Source organism: Triticum aestivum, chromosome 5B (genome assembly GCF_018294505.1).
Source record: "Triticum aestivum cultivar Chinese Spring chromosome 5B, IWGSC CS RefSeq v2.1, whole genome shotgun sequence".
Classification (NCBI taxonomy): domain Eukaryota; kingdom Viridiplantae; phylum Streptophyta; class Magnoliopsida; order Poales; family Poaceae; genus Triticum; species Triticum aestivum.
This window is the reverse complement of record NC_057807.1, coordinates 499,509,195-499,532,197: the sequence shown is the minus strand read 5'-3', so window position 1 is coordinate 499,532,197 and position 23,003 is coordinate 499,509,195. Positions and strand designations below refer to the sequence as shown.

The window sequence follows — 23,003 nt, the reverse complement described above, 5'->3', positions numbered from 1 at the left end:
GCGCCTCGATCTATCTCTATAGATCTTGATGCCTAATATGTAAGCAGCTTCACCGAGGTCTTTCATTGAAAACTCTTGTTCAAGTATCCTTTTATGCTATCCAGAAATTCTACATCATTTTCAATCAACAAAATGCCATCCACATATAATATTAGAAATACTATAGAGCTCCCACTCACTTTCTTGTAAATACAGGCTTCTCCAAAAGTCTGTATAAAACCATATGCTTTGATCACCTCATCAAAGCATTTATTCCAACTCCGAGATGCTTGCACCAGCCCATAAATGGATCGCTGAAGCTTACACACTTTGTTAGCACCTTTAGGATTGACAAAACCTTCTGGTTGCATCATATACAACTCTTCTTTAAGAAACCCATTAAGGAATGCAGTTTTGACATCCATTTGCTAGATTTCAAAATCATAAAATGCGGAAATTGCTAACATGATTCGGACAGACTTAAGCATTGCTATGGGTGAGAACATCTCATCATAGTCAACTCCTTGAACTTGTCGAAAACCCTTTGCAACAAGTCGAGCTTTATAGACAGTAACATTACCATCAGCGTCAGTCTTCTTCTTGAAGATCCATTTATTTTCTATGGGTCGCCGATCATCGGGCAGATCCACCAAAGTCCACACTTTGTTCTCATACATGGATCCTATCTCAGATTTCATGGCCTCAAGCTATTTATCGGAATCTGGGCTCATCATAGCTTCTTCATAGTTCATAGGTTCATCATGGTCAAGCAACATGACTTCCAGGACAGGATTACCGTACCACTCTGGTGCGGATCGTGCTCTGCCAGACCTACGAGGTTCTGTAGCAACTTGATATGTAGTTTCATGATCTTTATCATTAACTTCCTCTCTAGTTGGTGTAGGCATCACGGGAACAGATTTCTCAGATGAGCTACTTTCCAAATTGAGAGCAGGTACAATTACCTCATCAAGTTCTACTTTCCTCCCACTCACTTCTTTCGAGATAAACTCCTTCTCTAGAAAGGTTCCATTCTTAGCAACAAAAATCTTGCCTTCGGACTTGTGGTAGAAGGTGTAACCAATTGTTTCCTTAGGGTATCTTGTGAAGACACATTTTTCCGATTTGGGTTCGAGCTTATCGGGCCAAAGCCTTTTGACATAAGCATCACATGCCCAAACTTTAAGAAACGACAGCTTAGGTTTGTTGCCAAACCATAGTTCATACGGTGTCGTCTCAAAGGACTTTGACGGTGCCATGTTTAAAGTGAATGCAGTCGTCTCTAATGCATAACCCCAGAACAATAGTGGTAAATCGGTAAGAGACATCATAGATCGCACCATATCCAATAAAGTGCGTTACGACATTCGGACACACCATTACGCTGTGGTGTTCCAAGTGGCGTGAGCTATGAAACTATTCCACATTGTTTTAAATGAAGGCCAAACTCGTAACTCAAATATTCTCCTCCATGACCAGATCATAGAAATTTTATTTTCTTGTTACGATGATTCTCCACTTCACTCTGAAATTCTTTGAACTTTTCAAATGGTTCAGACTTGTGTTTCATTAAGTATATATACTCATATCTGCTCAAATCATCTGTGAAGGCCAGAAAATAACGATACCCGCCACGAGCATCAACACTCATTGGACCACATACATCGGTATGTATTATTTCCAATAAGTCACTAGCTCGTTCCATTGTTCCGGAGAACGTAGTTTTAGTCATCTTGCCCATAAGGCACGGTTCGCAAGTATCAAATGATTCATAATCAAGTGATTCCAAAAGTCCATCTTTATGGAGTTTCTTCATGCGCTTTACACCTATATGACCCAAATGGCAGTGCCACAAAATAAGTTGCACTATCATTATCAACTTTGCACCTTTTGGCATCAATATTATGAATATGTGTATCATCACGATCAAGATTCAACAGAAATAGACCACTCTTCACGGGTGCATGATCATAAAAGATATTACTCATATAAATAGATCAACCATTATTCTCTGATTTAAATGAATAACCGTCTCGCACTAAACAAGATCCAGATATAATGTTCATGCTCAATGCTGGCACCAAATAACAATTATTCAGGTCTAAAACTAATCCCGAAGGTAGACGTAGAGGTAGCGTGCCGACGACGATCACATCAACCTTGGAACCATTTCTGACGCTCATCGTCACCTCATCCTTTGCCAATCTTCGTTTAATCCGTAGTCCCTGCTTTGAGTTACAAATATGAGCAATGCTAACCCACAAGTATAGGGGATCGCAACAGTTTCCGAGGGTAGAGTATTCAACCCAAATTTATTGATTCGACACAAGGGGAGCCAAAGAATATTCTCAAGTATTAGCAGTTGAGTTGTCAATTCAACCACACCTGAAAGACTTAATATCTCCAGAAAAGTATTTAGTAGCAAAGTAGTATGGAAGTAACGGTGACGGTAGCAAAAGTAACAGTAGCAGTTTTGTAGCAATCATAATAGTGGCAACGGAGAAGTAACTTAGCAAAGATCAATATGTGAAGAGCTCGTAGGTAATGGATCAATGATGGATAATTATGTCAGATGTAATTCATCATCTAACGGTTATAACGTATGGTGACATAGAACTAGCTCTAGTTCATCAATGTAATGTAGGCATGTATTCCGAATATAGTCATACGTGCTTATGGAAAAGAACTTGCATGACATCTTTTGTCCTACCCTCGCCTGGCAGCGGGGTCCTATTGGAAACTAAGGGATATTAAGGCCTCCTTTTAATAGAGTACCGGACCAAAGCATTAGCACTTGGTGAATACATGAACTCCTCAAACTACGGTCATCACCGGGAAGTGTCCCGACTATTGTCACTCCGGGGTTTGCCGGATCATAACATGTAGTAGCTAGGTGACTGTAACTTGCAAGATAGGATCAAGAACTCACATATATTCATGAAAATATAATAGGTTCAGATCTGAAATCATGGCACTCGGGCCCTAGTGACAAGATTAAGCATGGCAAAGTCATAGCAACATCAATCTTAGAACATAATGGATACTAGGGATCAAAGTCATAACAAGCCTACGATGGAATTACCCACGCACGGCGATGAGCATCATGAAATTGGTGATGGAGGATGGTTGATGATGACGATGGCAACGGATTCCTCTCCCCGGAGGCCCGAACGGACTCTAGATCAGCCCTCCGGAGGAAGAACAGGGCTTGGCGGTGGCTCCGTATCGTAAAACACGATGAATCCTTCTCTTTGATTATTTTCTCCACGAACGTGAATATATAGAGTTGGAGTTGAGGTCGGTCGAGGTCTAGGGGGCACACGGGGCAGGGGGCATGCCCTCCACCCTCGTGGACAGGGTGTGGGCCCCTTCTATTGCTTCTTTCGCCAATATTTTTTATTAATTCCAAAATGTGACTCTGTGAAGTTTCAGGTCATTCAGAGAACTTTTATTTCTTCACAAAAATAACACCATGGCAATTCTGCTGAAAACAGCGCCAGTCCAGGTTAGTTCCATTCAAATCATGCAAGTTAGAGTCCAAAACAAGGGCAAAGGTGTTTGGAAAAGTAGATACACTGGAGACAGGAGACGTATCAACTCCCCCAAGCTTAAACCTTTGCTTGTCCTCAAGCAACTCAGTTCACAAATTGAAAGTGATAAAGAAAAAAACTTTTACAAACTCTGTTTGATCTTATTGTTGCAAATATGTAAAGCCAGCATTCAAGTTTTCAGCAAAGATTATAAACTAACCACATTCACAATAACATTTAGGTCTCACATTTACTCAAATCAATGGCATAATCAACTAGCGAGCAATAATAATAAATCTTGGATGACAACACTTTCTCAAGATAATGATAATATGATATAACAAGATGGTATCTCACTAGCCCTTTCTGAGACTGCAAAACATAAATGCAGAGCACCCCTAAAGAACAAGGACTGACTAGACATTGTAATTCATGGTAAAAGAGATCCAGTCACAGTCATACTCAATGTAAATTAATAACAATGCATACAAATGACAGCGGTGCTCTCCAACTGGTGCTTTTTTATAAGAGGATGATGACTCAACATAAAAGTAAATAGATAGGCCCTTCACAGAGGGAAGCAGGGATTTGCATAGGTGCCAGAGATCGAGTTTTGAAACAGAGATAAATAATATTTTGAGCGACATACTTTCATTGTTAACATAACAACCAAGAGATCTTGATATCTTCCATGCTACATACATTATAGGCGGTTCCCAAACAGAATGGTAAAGTTTATACTCCCCCCACCAATGAGCACTGGTCCGAAACAATGGGTACCGTCCAGCTAACAACAGTCCTGGGGGGAGTTCTGTTTGCAATTATTTTGATTTGATTTGAGCATGGGACTGGGCATCCTGGTTACCAGCCATTTTCTCGTGAATGACGAGCGGAGTCCACTCATCGTGATAATAACCCACCTAGCATGGAAGATATAGACAACCCTAGTTGATACATGAGCTATTCGAGCATATAAAATAGAATTTCATTTGAAGGTTTAGAGTTTGGCACATACAAATTTACTTGGAACGGCAGGTAAATACCGCATATAGCAGTGGCCATCACGAACTGCAACATCGTCCTAGCGGATTTGGATGAGCTAGAGAATAAAAGAAGCTTGTCAACCCCCAAAATGAACTTCAGATGCATCCTGAAGGCACATCTGTTGACACTGCTCAAATACCAAAAACTATATTGGAAAAAGCACTGCACTATTCGTTGGATCAAATTCGGAGATAAAAACTCAAAAAAAATTCAAGCAGTGGCCACGGAGTGTTATCGCAAGAACAATATCTCTTCTTTTAAGATTGATGATGGCACGCTGGTTGACAATCATCCTGCCAAAGAGGCCCTTTTATTTCAAACCTACAAGACCCGTCTTGGGACGGTTTCCCCCTCGGACATGAAATTTGATCTTCCATCCCTCATTCCTCGCGCGACCAATCTCCATCAGCTTACCACTCCTTTCACTCATGATGAAGTCGATAACGTCGTCAAGGGTATGCCTCCTGACCGTGCACCTGGACCAGATGGTTTTAGTGGGGACTTTTTGAAGGCATGTTGGCCCATCGTTCGGCATGACTTCTATACACTATGTGATCAATTCTATGAAGGTACGCTGGACGTGACAGGTATCAATGATGGTCTCATCCTCATACCAAAGATCAACTCCCTCGAGACGGTTAACGACTACAGGCCTATAACATTGCTAAACTGATGCCTCAAGTTACTTACCAAACTGTTGGCCGAAAGACTTCAACGTGTCATCCTCACCCTTATCCACCGTAATCAATATGGATTTATCAAGGGGCGCACTATCCAAGACTGTCTTGCATGGGCATACTAATATCTATACCAATGTCAAAGTTTGGCTTGGCCAATCATTCTCCTTAAGTTAGATTTTGCCAAAGCGTTTGACACGATTGCACATGAGCCAATGATTCGCATTATGCAACAAATGGGATTTAATGATAAGTGGATTTCTTGGATCAAGTGCCTCTTCTCCTCGGGCCGCTCGTCCGTCCTTCTTAATGGTGTCCTTGGCCGGTAATTCCTTTGCCGTTGTGGTGTAAGGCAAGGCGACCCTTTGTCCCACATCATCTTTGTCCTCGCAGCTGAGTTATTACAAGCCGCAGTAAATGATGCTTTCCGATGTGGAGATCTCCTCCTGCCCTTCCCTTGCAACGGGCAACATGACTACCCAGTGATTCAATACGCGGACGACACCCTCCTTGTTTTGCCGGCTTGCCCGCGTCAAGCTCTCCATGTTAAGGAAATTCTTTCTGACTATGCGTCCTCCATTGGCCTCGAGATTAATTTTCATAAGTCCACGCTCATACCAATCAACCTTGACGCAAACACCACAACTGGACTAGCCAATATCTTTGGGTGCAATGTAGGCACGATGCCTTTCACCTATCTTGGCCTTCCGCTTGGCACTACCAAGCCCACCATCCATGAGTTCATGCCCTTAGTTTGCAAAATGGAGCGTCGCCTCACTACCACGATCGCCATGATGTCTTATGGGGGGCGTCTTTCCTGGATCAATGCTTCTGTCACCTCCCTTCTCGTGTTTGCCATGTGCACGCTCAAGTTCCCTCCGAAACTGATTGAGATTTTTGACAAGATTAGAAGGAGATGTCTCTGGACAAAGAAAACTGAGCAAGGTGACAAGTGCAATTCACTGGCATCTTGGGATCTGGTCTGCAAACCCAAGAGCAAAGGTGGGTTAGGTGTGATTGATATTAAAATCCACAATGAAGCTCTCTTGCTGAAGTTTCTGCATAAGTTCTATAACAAGCTTGACGTTCCATGGGTTAATATGCTTTGGGATAATTAGTATGTCAGCCAAGTACCACATGCGGTGGATTCGGTCAAATCTTTTTGGTGGAAAGATATCCTAAAGTTAACACCCATCTACCGAGGAATTTCGCATGTCCAGGTGGTTGATGGCTTGACCACGTTGCTCTGGAAGGACTTGTGGTCAAACGACGTGCTCCAATCATCGCACCCACGTGCCTTCTATTTTGCTATGCATGAGGACATGACGGTCGCTAACTTCCGGGCCACCACAGATTTGCATGAAACCTTTCACCTACCGCTGTCTCCTCTGGCCCTTAGTGAGGTGCAGGATATCCAATAGGCTTCGTCCGAAATATACCCCTCAACAACAACGACTGACATCTGGCATTATACATGGGGCGCTGCTGAATATAGACCGAAAGACTACTACAACAATTTCTTTCATGCTACAACAACTCATCTTGCCTTTCGGCTTCTTTGGAAATCAAACTATACGATGAAGATCAAAGTGTTCGGATGGTTACTGCTGCATGATAGGCTCAATACACTTGACATGCTTCGGAGGAGATACTATAACATTGGCGATGATTTTACATGTCTTCTCTATGGGCAAAATATTGATGAGACTCTTGAGCATATGGTTTTCACTTGCCAGTTCAGTGAGAGGTGTTGGGCCAAGCTGCATATTGACTGGCATGGTTTTCAAAACAGGTTCACCGCACTCCAAAACGCACAAATAGATTGGCCCAATCCTTTCTTCATTGAAGTATTCTTCACTGCTACCTGGAGCCTGTGGAAAGAAAGAAATAACAAACACTTCAGAGGTATTGCCCCAAGCATTACATGTTGGTTTGCTCGCTTCAAGGAGGATCTGAGACTTCTGCAACATAGAGTTAAGGTGGCACGTAGAGCTGCCCTGCTCTCTTATTGTGACACACTTAGTTGAGTCCTTTTTCTGTTTCCTACTCTTGTAACATACATTTAGCCTAGTGCTTACCAATGGATATGGAGTAGTTGCCCACCCCTGGTGGTAACACCAGGAGTGGAGATGATGTGTGTGAGTGGTATGTCTATGTAAACGCCCTATTTATATAGATATATGAAAATACAGTGGGAGTTCTCTCCCACTGTCAATTCCCTCAAAAAAATACCGCATATAGGTAGGTATGATGGACTCATATGGAATAACTTTGGGGTTTATGGAAGTGGATGCACAAGCAGTATTCCAGCTTAGTACAAGTGAAGGCTAGAAAGAGACGAGAGCGACAACAGTCATGAACATGTATTAGGATTAACCAACAATGAGTGCAAGCATGAGTAGGATAATCACCATGAACATAAATATCATGGAGGCTATGTTGATTTTGTTTCAACTACATGGGTAAACATGTGCTAAGTCAAGCCACTCGAACCATTCAAAGGAGGATACCACCCTATCATACCACATCACAACCATTTTAGTGAAATGTTGGCACGCAAGGTAAACCATTATAAACTCCTAGCTAATTAAGCATGGCATGAATAACTATAATCTCTAGTTGTCATTGCAAACATGTTTCATTCATAATAGGCTGAATCAGGAACGATGAACTAATCATATTTACAAAAACAAGATAGGTCGAGTTCATACCAGCTTTTCTCATCTCAATCATTTTATCATATATCATTATTATTGCCTTTTACTTGCATGACCGAACGGTGTGGATACTAATAATAGTGCACGTGCATTGGACTAAGCTGGAATCTGCAAACGTTTAATTCAAAGGAGAAGACAAGGTAATATGGGCTCTTGGTTAGATCAACAATAATGCATACGAGAGCCACTCATCATTTTCATCGTGGTCTTCTCCTCTCGGCCCCCAAAGAAAAGAAAAGAAATTCTAAGAATGAGAAAAACTATTTACACGGGAAATCTCCCAACAAGCAAAAGAAGAACGACAAATCTTTTTGAGTTTTCTTTTTAATATTACTACTACAAGCTTGGAAAATAAACTAGCTAAAAGTTACAACTATTTTTTTTGGTTTTTCTCAAGGTTTTTCAAACACACAAGAAGAAAGTAAGAACAGAAAATAAACTAGCATGGATAGTACAATGAAAAAGTATGAACACCGACAACTAGAATGAGTGTGTGAACATGAATATAATGTCGGTGAGAAATATGTACTCCCCCAAGCTTAGGCTTTTGGCCTAAGTTGGTCTAAGCCCACAGATCAAAGTGGTCCTCTCCGGTGTACTGAGGAGGGTCCTCGGGGTGCCACTGGTTAGCGAGCTCATGCAGATCCCATTGATAAATAGACTCCTGATATGGATCAAGAGATGGCTCAGGCTCAGGCTCTAGGGCTCGTGTCAGCTCCCAGTATGCATAAATGTCATCGGGCATGATGAGGTATGTGTTGTTCACACTAGTCGTGGATGAAGTCAGTGATGCCTCCGCCGTGCGAGGAAGATTGTACTTGGGCTTTTATTTTCTTCATTCTGCTTTTCCTTCAAGTTTCGGCTCGAGGAGCCTCTCAACAATATCTTCAACATTTTCTTCCTCTGAAAAATTTCTGAAATTTTTAGTGACTCAAAATAAAAGTGAACCAAACTCAACAAGATTAATAGCAACTACTCCCACAAGTGCCTAGAGGCTATATCATGCATTAAAACTACTTTGGACCATATAAATTTGACATGCAAGCTCAAGAACAGGGTCACCTTAGCAACAAAAATTTGCAATAAATAAAGCACTAGAACAAAAACTAATTGAACCATTGGAGAAGTCACATACCGAAGAACAATCTCCCAAAGCAGTTTTGTGAATGGAGCTTTGAGCAAGGAGATCGAAAACGGCAGCAAAACGAGCAAGAACACGGGTTTGAGCTACGAGATGATTTTTTTGGAGGAAGACGAAGTATGTGGGTGCTGGAATAAGTGGAGGGGGCCACGTGGGGCCCACGAGGCAGGGGGCGCGCCCAGGGGGGTAGGGCGCCCTCCACCCTCGTGATCAAACGATGACCCCCTGGTGTGTTCTAAGTGCCAGAAATTCTCAAATATTCTACAAAAAATCATACTCAATTTTCAGGGCATTTGGAGAACTTTTATTTTCGGGGTATTTTTTTATTGCACGGATAATTCAGAAAACAGATAGAAAATACTATTTTTATTTTATTTAAACTAAATAACAGAAAGTAAAAGGCTGGTACAGAGAGTTGTGCTTTTCTAACTTCATCCATCTCATGCTCATCAAAAGGAATCCACTAACAAGGTTGATCAAGTCTTGTTAACAAACTTCTTTCGAAAATCATGAAACCGAAGAATTTTCGAATAACACTATGTTACCTCAACGGGGATATGCATGTCCCCAACAATAAGAATATCATATTTCTTTTTGACAGTGTAGGAAGAGGGAATTCAAAACCTCCAATAGTAATAGTTGAATTTTTTCCAATAGAATTGATACTATGAACTTGAGGTTGTTTCTTCGGAAAGTGTACCGTATGCTCAACACTAACATGAAAAGTGACATTGCCTTTGTTGCAATCAATAACAGCCCCTGCAGTATTCAAAAAGGGTGTACCAAGGATGATCGACATACTGTCGTCCTCGGGAATATCAAGAATAATAAAGTCTGTTAAAATAGTAACGTTTGCAACCACAACAAGCACATCCTCACAAATATCGATGGGTATAGTAATTGATTTATCGGCCATTTGCAAAGAGATTTCAGTAGGTGTCAACTTATTCAAATCAAGTCTACGATACAAAGAGAAAGGCATAACACTAACACCGGCTTCAAGATCACATAAAGCAGTTTTAACATAGTTTCTTCAAGATCACATAACACTAACACCTCTTCACTGGTCACCGTCGATTGCTAGCAGAGAGTGCCCCGACCCCTCAACACGCTCCGCCTCTGAGCTCGCCGACGTCGCACTCACTACATGCCTTGCCGTGACTCCGCAACGTCGTAGCCGGCCCGTTGCAGCACCAAGAGCTCTCGCACATAGCATCCATGCCGGAAAAGTTCCAACACACCGTGCCCACGCAAGCTCTGCACGTAACATCCACGCCGGTCAATCCTAGCATCCGACCATGTCGGTTGCAGCATCCTGTCGACGAGAGAGCATGGCGTCGAGTATCTTGCAGCCCCCTCCCCCCGACTCAAAGGTTGTAGCTCCCGGCGTCGTCAGTTCCAGCAAATTGTCGCGCCGATCACAATTTGTAGTCTTGTAGGTCCTAGCAAAACCATCTCCCGGTCACAGCTTCGTCACATGAAGGTTGAAAACACGTGAAGGATAAGGAAGGAAGCAACGCGGGCGGTGTGGGTGGACCCCAACCAAACACGTGGCTGCGTGGGGAGGAACTGCGACCGGCGCAAGCCCTAGCCGGTTGCCCGATTAGAATCGTTTACCATTTCATAAACCCAAAAAATTAGGAAAAAAGAGTTTCTTCCAAAAGGTGACCCTAGGAAAGCAGTCTCACCGGCCACCACGTGACGGGCAGAACGCTCCTCCCCTCTTGAGCCTCCGAGTTTGGCTTCTCCCACACGCTCATCTTCTCTCCTCCCTCCCTTCTCTGCGTGAGAGCGTCGCGTCCAAACCCTCCCCCGGCGCCCGCCATGGCGAGGCCGCAGCAGGAGGCTATCGACACCTTCATCAGCATCACCGGGGCCGACGAGGCCGTCGCCATCCGCAAGCTCGAGGTATCGCCCAAGTCCCCTCCCCTCCTCTTCCTACCCAGTTATTTGGTTCAGGTGCCCGCCCAATCTAGCGCAATCGGCTGGGCTCGCGCGGCGGATTTGGTTGCGCTGGGTATGGATCGCTCGGTGCTAGGTTTTAGTTCACTTGTTTGGGCCGGGGAAGGGGTCTGCGCGTGGTTGGTTGAGGTGGCCCGATTTGTTGGCGAATCCCTGCGTCGCTGTTCTGCTAGTGCAGTTATGGAATAGAATTACCTCAGCAGTCTTGTGGCCTGTCTTTGTCCCCTTGCTGCCTTCCTTTACTCAAAGTGGTGTGGTTTTTGTAAGAGCCCAATTTGGTCACATAACCCCCTCCCAAATTGCAGTTACTGCTCCAGACGAATTGTTTGGCGGCCTTTAGATGGAAAAATGTGGCGTGGGGTTCACTAATCTAAAAAAAAAACAGAATTGCTTGGCTCATCTCGATGCTAGGCTCATCTGGATTTGGTGGATTCCCCCCTGTACTTGTTCGTCTAGGTTCATAACTAAAATAGGAATTCCACAAGCAGGTGCTACATTGTAATTTCCTAATGACCTTATTGACTATGTTTGGTCTCATCCAGTTGTGCTAGACTTGATAATTTGATATTTCCAAAGTTTAACTCAGAGCACACATACCAGTTGGGGTACCATGTTATCTTGAAATGGTCATCTTATTTCTGAAATCACTCTGTGAATGCGCGTGGTTCGCAAATCTTCTAGGGCATCGCCTCCAAATTGATTGTTCAAGTGCAACATTCTGTTGCCGCGGAAAGAAAGTGCATCATTCTGCCATCGATGTCATCTATATATTTAATCACAGTGCTTTTTTGATAAATGGCACACAGGAACATGCTGGTGACCTCAATCAGGCAGTCAATGCACACTTCACTGAAGGAGATAGCACAGTGTACGTATTTCAATTTTTCCAGCACATTTTCTTCAGATAATTCCAAAGTACTTTTGGTTTGCAAATTTTGCTTGTTATTTTGGTTTTCTGAACTTTCCCTCCAATATCCCTATAAATTGTTTACTGGTTGTAAAGAGCTACACGCAATTAATATGGATAGCCTGTATCAAAGTTTAAACCACCAATTACTTGTTCTATGTGCATTTAGCTAAAGTGACAAGTAAACTGGATCAGAGGCAGAACAATTACCTTCCAGGTACCATGTTGCACTAGGGCAGATAATTGATGTGTTTCTGTTTTTCAGGAACGCAATCAATCAAAGTATTCCACCTGTTAATCATGATGATATGGAGCTGGACGGACCACTTGATAACACGTTTCAAAGACCGTTGTTCCCTGAAGCTCTGCATGACCCTTTTGCACTAATGGATCCCAATTTCCAGCAAATGTTTTTTGATAGTGTTGGTTCTGCTGGTACTCCCAATCGTGATGCACAAGGTCCGCACCCTAGAGAGACATCTAATGAAGTTAATGACAACAACATTCAAATCGGTCCTTCTGGTCAGGCTTCTGTTGTTGAGAATGTCACTGGACGTGGGTCTTCTTATGGACCAGAAGTTCGTGACACTATCATAATAGATGATGACGATGAGGAGTTGTCATCTGGGCTGTCTTCTCAGCATGCTAGTATCCGTAGCAATGTGCCGCAGCCAAATCCTCTGCCAACTGCTCCTCCACTAGTTCATGTCACAGACAATGACATAGAAGAGGAAATGATTCGGGCTGCAATTGAAGCTTCAAAAAGAGAGGCTGAAGAACTGGCAAACGTAAGCTGTTCACTGTCTCTGTCTCTACCCACAGGGATAGGTTAGGATGAGCTTGATGAGTCTTGCTTTACCTAAATTTTAAATAAATATCAGGCAGCAGAGCAAGAACGGACTCGACATATTGGTGGAATAAACTTGGAAGATCATTTATCTGATGAAGACATGGAAACTGCAGCTGGAACAGTGAGAAGGTGAATATTAACTTGTACCCTCTTGCTCTTCATCCTTAGGTTACCTTACTACGGTAGGCTAATAGCAATTTATCTATTTTATGTTTTCTTCCTATTTGGAGGCAAGAATTAGGTACAGGGAGGGGTGGAACAACTATGCAACCAGCAGATGAAGAGAGCTCCGATGAGGAGACCGATGATGTTGAAGAAGAGCCATTAGTTAGACGTCGTTCTAGGCGCATCCCTGCTGGAGACACAGAGTCAACGGAACCTGTTCTCCCAGGTGATAGTCCTCCCTCAAGTTCGCAGCCTCAAAACCATGATCGCCAGTATAACAGAACTGATTTCCCATCAGAGGTATTGTAGCCTTGATCTGTACCTTAATATTAAGCACTTAATGGTATTATTCATTGTCATTGCTCAAAATTCTTCTTCTGGTGAAGTGGGGTGGCATTTCTTCTGAGGAACATGATGAAGCTGTTATGCTTGAGGCTGCAATGTTTGGTGGAATTCCTGAAGCACCAACATATCCATTATCTCATGCGAGCTCGAGTCATTATCCCCAAGTAGTGCACTCTCCACCACCAGAATTGACTGAACAACGGTTATTACGAGAGCAGCAGGTTTGGAGTTGAAGCCTTATACATTGTTGCTAAATGCAAAAAATATTGGATGGTAAATTCCAGAATGTTTTATTACAGGATGATGAGTACCTTGCATCGCTCCAAGCTGATCAAGAAAAGGAGATGAAGACTCTACAAGAAGCTGAGCTCAGACTGCTGGAAGAAACTGCTGCAAGAGAAGCTGCTCTTGAGAAACAAAGGCAAGAGGAGGAGGAACAGCGTAAAATGCAACTTGAGAAAGAGGTACCTTTCTGTTACAGTTAATTCGAAATACAGTTGGATGATAATTAACAGTCTTTCCAGTATGTGAATGGTAGATAACTACTCCCTCCGTCCCAAAATAGGTGTCTCAACTTTGTACAACTGGGACGGAGGGAGTAGATCACTACAGTGATCAGATGAAACTTATTTTACTTGAAAAAACTCTAGTGTTTAGTTTATGTTATTTTACAGACTCACAGTGGTCTTATTATAGGTTTGGTTGCCTGTAGATATGATGTGGCAATAGTATCTTTCAAGAAAGATTTGGCTATGTTTGGTCGATAGCTGGACTTTTATAGACTTTTCGTGCTGAACTATGACAAGCCACGAAAGGCATGGCGAGAATTGGTCGCCACAACCATGGCAAGATTTGGCAAAACGAGTCTATGATAGCTGGGGCTGGCTGCTAAGAAAGTGTAGCATGCCACAGCTGTGTTACAGACTCTAGTGTTTAAGTTTATGTTATGTTACAGACTCACAGTGGTCTTATTATAGGTTTGGTTGCCTGTAGATATGATGTGGCAATAGTATCTTTCAAGAAAGATTTGGCTATGTTTGGTCGATAGCTGGACTTTTATAGACTTTTCGTGCTGAACTATGACAAGCCACGAAAGGCATGGCGAGAATTGGTCGCCACAACCATGGCAAGATTTGGCAAAACGAGTCTATGATAGCTGGGGCTGGCTGCTAAGAAAGTGTAGCATGCCACAGCTGTGTTACAGACTCTAGTGTTTAAGTTTATGTTATTTTACAGACTCACAGTGGTCTTATTATAGGTTTGGTTGCCTGTAGATATGATGTGGCAATAGTATCTTTCAAGAAAGATTTGGCTATGTTTGGTCGATAGCTGGACTTTTCTAGACTTTTCGTGCTGAACTATGACAAGCCACAAAAGGCATGGCGAGAATTGGTCGCCACAACCATGGCAAGATTTGGCAAAACGAGTCTATGATAGCTGGGGCTGGCTGCTAAGAAAGTGTAGCATGCCACAGCTGTGGCAGCGAAACAAACATTAGCCACAAACAGCTGACACACCCTTGGCAAAGTTTGGCAAACTGTAGCTATATGAACTAAATATATCCAATAGGATAACTAAGCTCTTTGCTTCTGTTCGTTCCATGCTTGATATTTGTAACTATTTATCATAAGTTCATTACCTGGCGTTGTTGGGGATCTGCCAGTTATGCTGTTTCTGATGTTTTATGTAAACAGGAGCTTGAGTCCAATCTTGCCGCCAAAGAAGCATCATTGCCATTGGAGCCACCTTCAGACAAGGAAGGTGTTATAACACTTGTAGTTCGCATGCCTGACGGTAGTCGACAGGGGCGTCGCTTTTTAAAATCTGATAAATTCAAGGTAAGCTGCTTTTGAACTTCAATAAAAAAACTGCTTTGACCTGCCAGATTCCAGAAAAGAGGGGTTCATTTATACTTGCCTCTTGCCACTAATACGTGCTTCTGACATGCTGGTTTGCTTGCAGTCCCTTTTTGATTTCTTAGACGTTGGCAGGACTTGCAAGCCAGAAACCTACAGACTGGTAATTCTCTAGTGCTATATTTTTCTTATTTTATAATATTTCATGTGCATATATTCCCATGTAGAGGAAATTGTCTTAATAAAAATGAGTGCAACCTAGTGTTTTTCCTTATTGATTGGTATGTCAGGCACTAGCAGTCACGTGCGTGATAATATATTATTTCCTGAGCTACCCAAACCAATAGTGGGTTCGGCCCTGTCTTTTTGCTGGGCTTGTTGTGTTGTCGGCAAGAGTGGGCTTGGCCCTATGTTCCAGTTTTTGCCTGGTTGTCCGCAGTTAACGCGACAACCTTTTTCCTAATTAACGGAATAGGCAAAGCTTTTGCCTCGTTTCAAATAAAATGAAATAATGGGTTCATATGATCCCAAGAGCAGATTAGTTTTGCTTGCCGTGTACTTTGTTGAATTTTTCTCAATCCAGCGTCTGCGTAGTTTAGCATCCTATTTTCTTGAGGTAACCTGCTAGTATTCCTAGACCTATGCGTGAAGGTAGTTTTATATAAGTTTCTGAAGCATTTGGATTACTATAATTATGCCTGAATCATGTGGCTCTCTAGGGAGAAGCATTTACAGATTACCAAATTCATTCTTGAGCTTTGGGATGACTTTGGTGTCTTTGTGTTCATATAACTAACACATTCTATGGATCACTAGAAAATGGGATATTCTTAGTTCTCATAATGAACATTTCAAGTTACATGGTGCGGCAGACTAGCAGGACTATGCAATTTTGCACTCATTGAGAAATTTTAGAAGCAAGAGAAAGGATTGACAGTGATTGTAGGAGGATGTATATGTGCTGTGCCAACAAGTTTTATGCTTCCGTAACTTCATGCTCACTGTTGAGTACATTATACATCAAGCTCCGGTCATATTAGCTAACACCGGATAGTGCTATTTGCTGCTCTGGCTGCTATGTGCTGTCAAGGGGAGATCATTCTTATGCAGTGCAGACTGCAGACTGGAGCATTGCTTCTCTGTCACTGTTCGTGTTGGTGCAGTGTCTCTAATTTCCTTTTTGAGGACAGTCCACGACAGATGTTTGATCTAAGCAATGTTGAAAGTTATATTGTGCTTTTTCTGCCAGTTGATTGTAGTATCGGTTGTGCATATTTCATCCATTGAAATATTGTAGTTGACCGCACTGAGCAGCACATGGGAAACCATTTGGACCCGGTGGTACTATGATTTCCCCCCTGTTCCTTTGCATTTTGTCAGTTCATCTGTTCCACAGACCATATATGTCCGTCTTTTTACTCTCGATACGTTCAAGTATATCTAGTGGGAATAACACAAAGAAAATAGGTACTCCCTCTGTCTCAAAATGTAAGATACGTTCGAGTAGTTATCATCAGCTTTTCATACACACAAAGTTAAAATAGCTGTTCAAATGTACTTTGTGTTAAAATAGCTGTTCAAATAACTTCAAGTGTGGAAATATTACAACTTTTTATTTGTTTTCATTTAGATTTTTGTGGGTGTCATTTTCCATTGCTCTGTATTTTAGCATTAAACTGCTCGACTCTTACTGCCATCCGGTCTCATATTTAGCGTTGTGTGTCTTGCAGGTAAGGACATACCCCAGGCGTGCTTTTACCACTGCTGACGGCGACCAATCATTTACTGATCTCGGGTTAACAAGCAAGCAAGAAGCCTTATTTATAGAGCAGATTACTGATTAGGGGAAAAGATTCAGCCACACCTAGGGATACCATCTGAGACTGAGTTGGGGTTTTACATGTCTATACTTGCATATGGTTTTTACTAGGGAATCTAAAATTGTTCTGTGTCGAAGAGTTCAAACTGTTTTCTTTTGCGATGTGGAACGGTTCGCATCACTTTAGTCTTATGTAGGGTATAAAACAGTGATCAGCAACGGATTCAGGATATTTGGTTTATGAATGCGCGCTAGTGCAGTGATAATCATTGTTCGTTTCAGAGAGCGAAAGATGCCTTGGTTTTATTGTGGGTTCATTATATGTTTGTGGCTGGGAATGACCGCCGGTGCAAATTGGTTCCATTATTATTAATCTGACCTTCAACAGAGGCCAACAACGGACACGAGAGCCTGTAATGATCACGGGAGATAGATCTAGACGAACCGGACAGCTACTAGGCACTGCTACTACTACTAAAGATGGTTGCTCTGGCCATCGAGCTTCTTATTCATCATCGTCTTCTTCAGTTCTTCCTCTTCTTGCATGGAGCCAGGTAGCGAGCGATCACTCTGCAGCAGCAGTCAAAAGGAAACAACCGGGAGTCCGTCAGTTGAGCTAGATATTCAGGCAAAACGAAAGCAGCGCGTGGATGAGTCAGCGTGGAGTGTTGGAGGGAGTCTTACGGCAGGAGACGCGCGGGAGGCCGCACTTGGCGGGGAGGCTGTTGATGATGTCGATGGCGCCGCAGGCGCAGTCGCGGGACACGGACCCCAGCGCGGAGCAGCACTCCGGCCCGGGCGCCGGGAGCGCCTGCCCCGGCAGCGGCGGCACGCTGTAGCGCGCGCACGGGGCCAGCTGGCTCAGCTGCGCGCCGCAGGTGCCGAGCGGCGGCTGTGCCTCGGCCGCGCCGCCCAGCGTGATCAGCACCAGGACGAGGAGGGCCGCCAGGGCGCGCGGTTGCGGCAGCTGGGCCGTGGTCACCGCCATCATCGTCGTCGCCGGCTCGGTGCGCGCGCTGCTGCTGGCTTGAGAAATGAATGAAAATGCGTTCGTGTGTGTGTGTGATTTGCGTCGCGGTGTGGTGGTGGTGGTGGTGCGGGACGGCGTGATTTTATAGGCGCGGCGACGGAGGTGGGAGGGTGGGAGGCGGCGAGCCTTGCGTTGCTCACCTACGCTACGCACACACCGGTGCTCCGATCGGCGCTGGGTGGGAGGAGGAGCGGGGCACGGCAAGCGTGTGAGGCTGACCCAACCAAACGAACGCCCGTCGGGTGCGTGCTCCCGGCGAGGCGAGCTGACCGTTCGCTTTTTTTTTTTTTGAGAACAAGCTGATCGTTCGCTCGCGCGAGCGGCTTGGGAGATGGGCCGGCGACCAGGCCTACCACGGCAGGAAGAGAGGAGGGGGGCCGCCACTAGCACAGCGACTATATAGATGTTGTAAGATACGCTCGGCAAAAGCTATCTCCTTTCTCAAAAAAAAAAGGAAGTAAAGAAGCTATCTCCTCTGCGCTGCAGCATTTGGGTCGGCCTATTTTCTCAGTTCATTCGTTCGCGCTGGTTTTTCTTCGGGTCTTTCTTCATTTTCGTCTTTTGTTTCTTCAGTTTTCTTTGTTTTTGCTGTTTTTTTTCTTTTCTTTACACCAGTTTTCTTCGTTACTTTCTCGGTTTTAACGGATTTTCTTCTGTTTCTAACCTTTTCCTGGTTTTCTTGTTTTCATTATTTCTTTTTTGCACTGGTTTATTTTCGGTTTTCTTGTTTTCTTTTTTCTCTCTTAGATTTTCTTTATTCTTACATTTCCCCCTTTTTCTTTATTTCAATACATGTCTATATTTTTCTTACACATTGTATATACCTTGTATACATCAAGAACAATTTTTAATACATGTTTATCTTTTTTAAATACACAATTAATATTTTTACAAATATATGTTTTGACGTCCATTTATTTTCGTACACATTATACATTTTTACTATGCGTCAACATCATTACTTTAGAACATTTTGATTTTTTTCAAATACATGATTACTATTGTTTTTTCAAATATATGTTTTGATGTCTATCTTTTCATACACACTGCACATTTTTGGTATACATCTAAAATATTTTTCATATATATGATTAACATTTTTCAAATATATGTTTTGATGTCTACTCTTTTTCGTACGCACCATGCATTTTTCTTATATACACGAAGATTTTTTAGAAATGTTTGACATTTTTCAAATACATGATTAAGATTTCTAAAATATCTTTTTTGATGTCTACTTTTCTGTACACATCGTACATTTTTCTTATACAATCCAAAGGACCTTTTATAGATGTTTAACAGTTTTCACATATATGAATTTTTTTCAAATATATATTTCCATGTTTATTTCTTTCGTACACATTATAAACATATATTCTAACATTTTATTTTCTAGGTTTAACATTTTGATATACATGATTAACATTTTTCAAAAATATGTTTCCATGTGTACTTTTCATACATATAATACATTTTTATACATGTTTAACATTTGTTAAACATGCTAACTTTTTTCAAGTACATGATTATCATTTTTTTCAAATAAACGTTTTGATGTCTCTTATTTTCATACACATTGCACATTTTTTATATATGTAAAACATTTTTATACAGGTTTAACATTTTTTACAGACATGATTTTTTCAAACATTTGTTTTGACGCCTAATTTATTTCATACACATCATACATTTTTGTATACATATGAAAAAAATTATACATGTTTAATATTTTTTGAATTATGCGAACATCTTATTATATTGTATAAAAGTTTCTTTTAAACATTCCATGCACATATTTTGGAAGCAATTGAACATTTTTAAATGTCTTAAACATTATTTTAAAGCTATCAATATTTTTGAAGTTATACTAACAAAAAATTACACTGCTTTTAACATTGCTGAAAATCTCGATTTTAAATTTTTGGAAGTAAATTAAGTATTGTAATATATGTATTGAAAATTTATTAAAAAATATAAAGAAAAAAATGAGGAACATTAATAAAACGATTAGCCTGAAAGTTGTGCCAGCGCAGGTGCTCCTTCAGCGAGACCTTCTTTGGTCTCGCTATAAGCGAGGCATAGGTGCTGCCGCTAGCAGGGAACCGGTCGTGATTTTATAGGCGCGGCGATGTAGGCGGGAGGGTGGGAGACGGCGAGTCTTGCGTTGCTCACCTACGCTACACACGCAACGGTGTTCCGATCAGCGCTGGGAAGGAGGAGGAGCGGGGCACGGCAAGCGTGTGAGGCTGAGCCAACCTGTTTTTTTTTTGAACAAACGGCCGTCGCATGTGAGGCAACCGGCTTGGGAGATGGGCCGGCAACCAGGCCTACCACGACAGCAAGAGAGGAGGGGGGCCGCCACTAGCATTCACAGATATTATATCTTACTTATAGCGAGTTGTAAGATATGCTCGCCAAAGGCTTTCTCCTATGCGCTATAGTATTTGGGTTGGCCTATCTTCTCAATTCATTCTGGTTTTCTTCGGGTCTTTCTTCATTTTCGTTTCTTTTTCTGTTTTCTTCAGTTTTCTTGGTTTTGTTTTCTGCAAATATTCTTCACTTTTCTTTGTTTCACCACGGTCTCTTTTTGGTTTTTCTGTTTTTCTTTGTTTTTTATTGGTTCTCTTCATTTCTTTGTCGGTTTTAACAGATTCTTTTCTTCCTTTTTTCCCGGTTTTCTTTGTTTCTTTTTTGCACTAGTATTTTCTCCGTTTTTCCTATTTTATTTTTCCTTTTCTCTTCAGTTTTCTTTGTTTTCCCTATTTTACCATTTTCTTTATTTTTAATACATGTCTACATTTTCCTTACACATTGTAGATTTCTTGTATACATCAAGAACATTTTCTCGTGCACGTTTACATTTTTAAGCATTTTTTTAAAATATATATTTTGATATCCATTTTTTAATACACATTGTACATTTTTTCTATACGTCCAGATCTTTTCTTTAAAACATGTTTAATTTTTCTTAAATACATGCTCATTTTTTTTTCAAATATATGTTTTGATTCTATGTTTTTATACACACTGTACATTTTTTGTATACAACGAAAACATATTTTATACATGTATCATTTTCTCAAATATATGTTTTGATGTCTACTTTTTTTCGTAAACATCTTACAATATATCCGAAACAAGTTTTATACATGATTAACATTTTTTAGTACACACAATAATTCTTGATTGATTATCACACTTATTTTAGATGAAATCGGGGATAGATCTTCTAGTTTTTCTTCTTTCATGATCCGCCATGTAAGCAGGGATAACAATAGAGTTATTGATCAATTTCCTAAGTTAGCTTACACATTGGACATTTTTGGAAGTTTGGCCTGATAAGAGCCCTGACTTTCTAGTTGACACCTCTGTGCCTGATTATAACTGGATCGTTGTTAAGTAATAAAATTCCCAGAGTTCAATGGAAACATTTTTTTGAATATATGTTTTGATCTCTTTTTTTATACACATCATACGGTTTTATTATACAGCCCTAAGTTTTATTTATACATGTTTAACATTTTTGAAATACAAGTTTTTTTTTCAAATATAGGTTTCCATGTCTATTGTTTTCGTACACATTGCATATTTTTAGTATACATCTATTTTTTTTCCATTTTAGGTTTAACATTTTCATATACATGATTAGCAATTTTACAATATAAGTTTCAATGTGTACTTTTCGCACACATAATATATTTTCTATATATCCGAAGTATTTTTCATACATGTGTAATATTTTTAGTACACGTTTAAATTTTTTAAACTACATGATTAACATTATTTAGACTAAATGTTTTGATTTCTCTTGTTTTCATGCACATTTTACATTTTTGGTATACATCTAAAACATTTTTTATACAGGTTTAACATTTTTCACTTACAGGATTAACATATTTTTCAAATACTATATTTTTTATACCTAATTTTTTCATACACATCATACATTTTTCTTATACCTTTGGGAAAATTAATTATGCATGTTTAACATTTTTTGAATAACATGAACATTTTTGTATATTGTATAGAAGTTTCTTTTTAAAATTCCATGTACGTGTTTTTGAAAGACGTGAACATTTTCTAAATGTCATAAAACATTTTTTGTAAGCTATCAACATTTTTTTAAGTTATACTAAGAAACAATTACACACGTTAACATTTTCAAAATCTTGATTTATTTTCTAAAGTAAAATATGTTTTGGAATATATGTGTTGAAAATATAAACAAAAGTAAAACAATAAAAAAATGATAAAAATAAGGATTAACCTGAAAGTTGGGCTAGCGCATCACTTGCAGCTAGGAGGGCGCTGCTTCAGCGATACCTTCTTCAATCTTCCTATAAGCGAGGCATAGGCGCTCCTGCTTGTAGGGAGTCGCCTGTGAGAGAACATGGATATGTAAATTAATGCTCTGCTTTTTTTTCGTTCGCAGGGTGTGGAAGACATGTTTCTCGACAATAAATGTTGACATGGAAGAACGTCAAACAAAATTCTACTTCTCGTTGCAAACAAATTCTTTAGATTTTTTTTAGAGAAAAAGCTCAAGGTATCCATTAACTTGTTAGGAGATTACAACCAACAACTTACAAAGAATGAAAAATAGCGAAAGATACAAGTTGCTGAGCAACCAACTAATAGGCTACACACAAACTACAAGGATGAGAAAACTACGACACACAGTAGCTTGGAGACGATGAAGCCCTCCAATATGAACGGGTAGCCCACAGGGACGCCTACAAGACCTAGGTGGATGAAGCAAGGGGGAAGAGGCGCTCAGTCATCTCCATGGGCTCTGGCCGACACGGTGGCATCCTCCTCCATCTCTGGAGGGGGCTTCCTACACCCTCGCCTAACTCATGAAAGGCGCTAATCCGTTGGAAGATGAAGGTGCTCACTTGAGAGCTAAGGAGTGGGCCATCGCCATTGCCGCTCGGAAGATCAAAATAGACCACCAACGCCGCGCACGATGAGCACATCAAAG

At 41.2% G+C, this 23,003-nt stretch overlaps 2 protein-coding genes across 2 annotated transcripts; one reads left to right on the top strand and one right to left on the bottom strand.

The window, feature by feature from the left end:
* The first annotated feature begins 10,753 nt into the window (after positions 1-10,753).
* On the top strand, positions 10,754-17,273 carry LOC123112766 (plant UBX domain-containing protein 8). The gene is made up of 10 exons (XM_044533851.1): positions 10,754-10,996; positions 11,857-11,918; positions 12,223-12,745; positions 12,839-12,936; positions 13,038-13,272; positions 13,359-13,538; positions 13,617-13,781; positions 15,012-15,155; positions 15,280-15,336; positions 16,904-17,273. Exons 1-10 carry the CDS (start codon positions 10,913-10,915, stop codon positions 17,015-17,017), a joined length of 1,662 nt encoding a protein of 553 aa, XP_044389786.1. The 5' UTR covers positions 10,754-10,912; the 3' UTR covers positions 17,018-17,273.
* A 57-nt stretch (positions 17,274-17,330) lies between these two features.
* Positions 17,331-18,088, bottom strand: LOC123112767 (anther-specific protein MZm3-3-like). Its single transcript, XM_044533852.1, has 2 exons — positions 17,677-18,088; positions 17,331-17,562 (listed from the first exon to the last, which is right to left on the bottom strand). Exons 1-2 carry the CDS (start codon positions 17,981-17,983, stop codon positions 17,558-17,560), a joined length of 312 nt encoding a protein of 103 aa, XP_044389787.1. The 5' UTR covers positions 17,984-18,088; the 3' UTR covers positions 17,331-17,557.
* Between the last annotated feature and the right edge of the window lie 4,915 nt (positions 18,089-23,003).

Bases quoted from the DNA above. Each gene is read 5' to 3' on its own strand.
- LOC123112766 (XM_044533851.1), top strand. From the start codon at position 10,913: ATGGCGAGGCCGCAGCAGGAGGCTATCGACACCTTCATCAGCATCACC. The intron at 12,937-13,037 runs GTGAATATTAAC...TCCTATTTGGAG, and splicing joins GCAGCTGGAACAGTGAGAAG to GCAAGAATTAGGTACAGGGA. The intron at 13,539-13,616 runs GTTTGGAGTTGA...GTTTTATTACAG, and splicing joins GGTTATTACGAGAGCAGCAG to GATGATGAGTACCTTGCATC.
- LOC123112767 (XM_044533852.1), bottom strand. From the start codon at position 17,983: ATGATGGCGGTGACCACGGCCCAGCTGCCGCAACCGCGCGCCCTGGCG.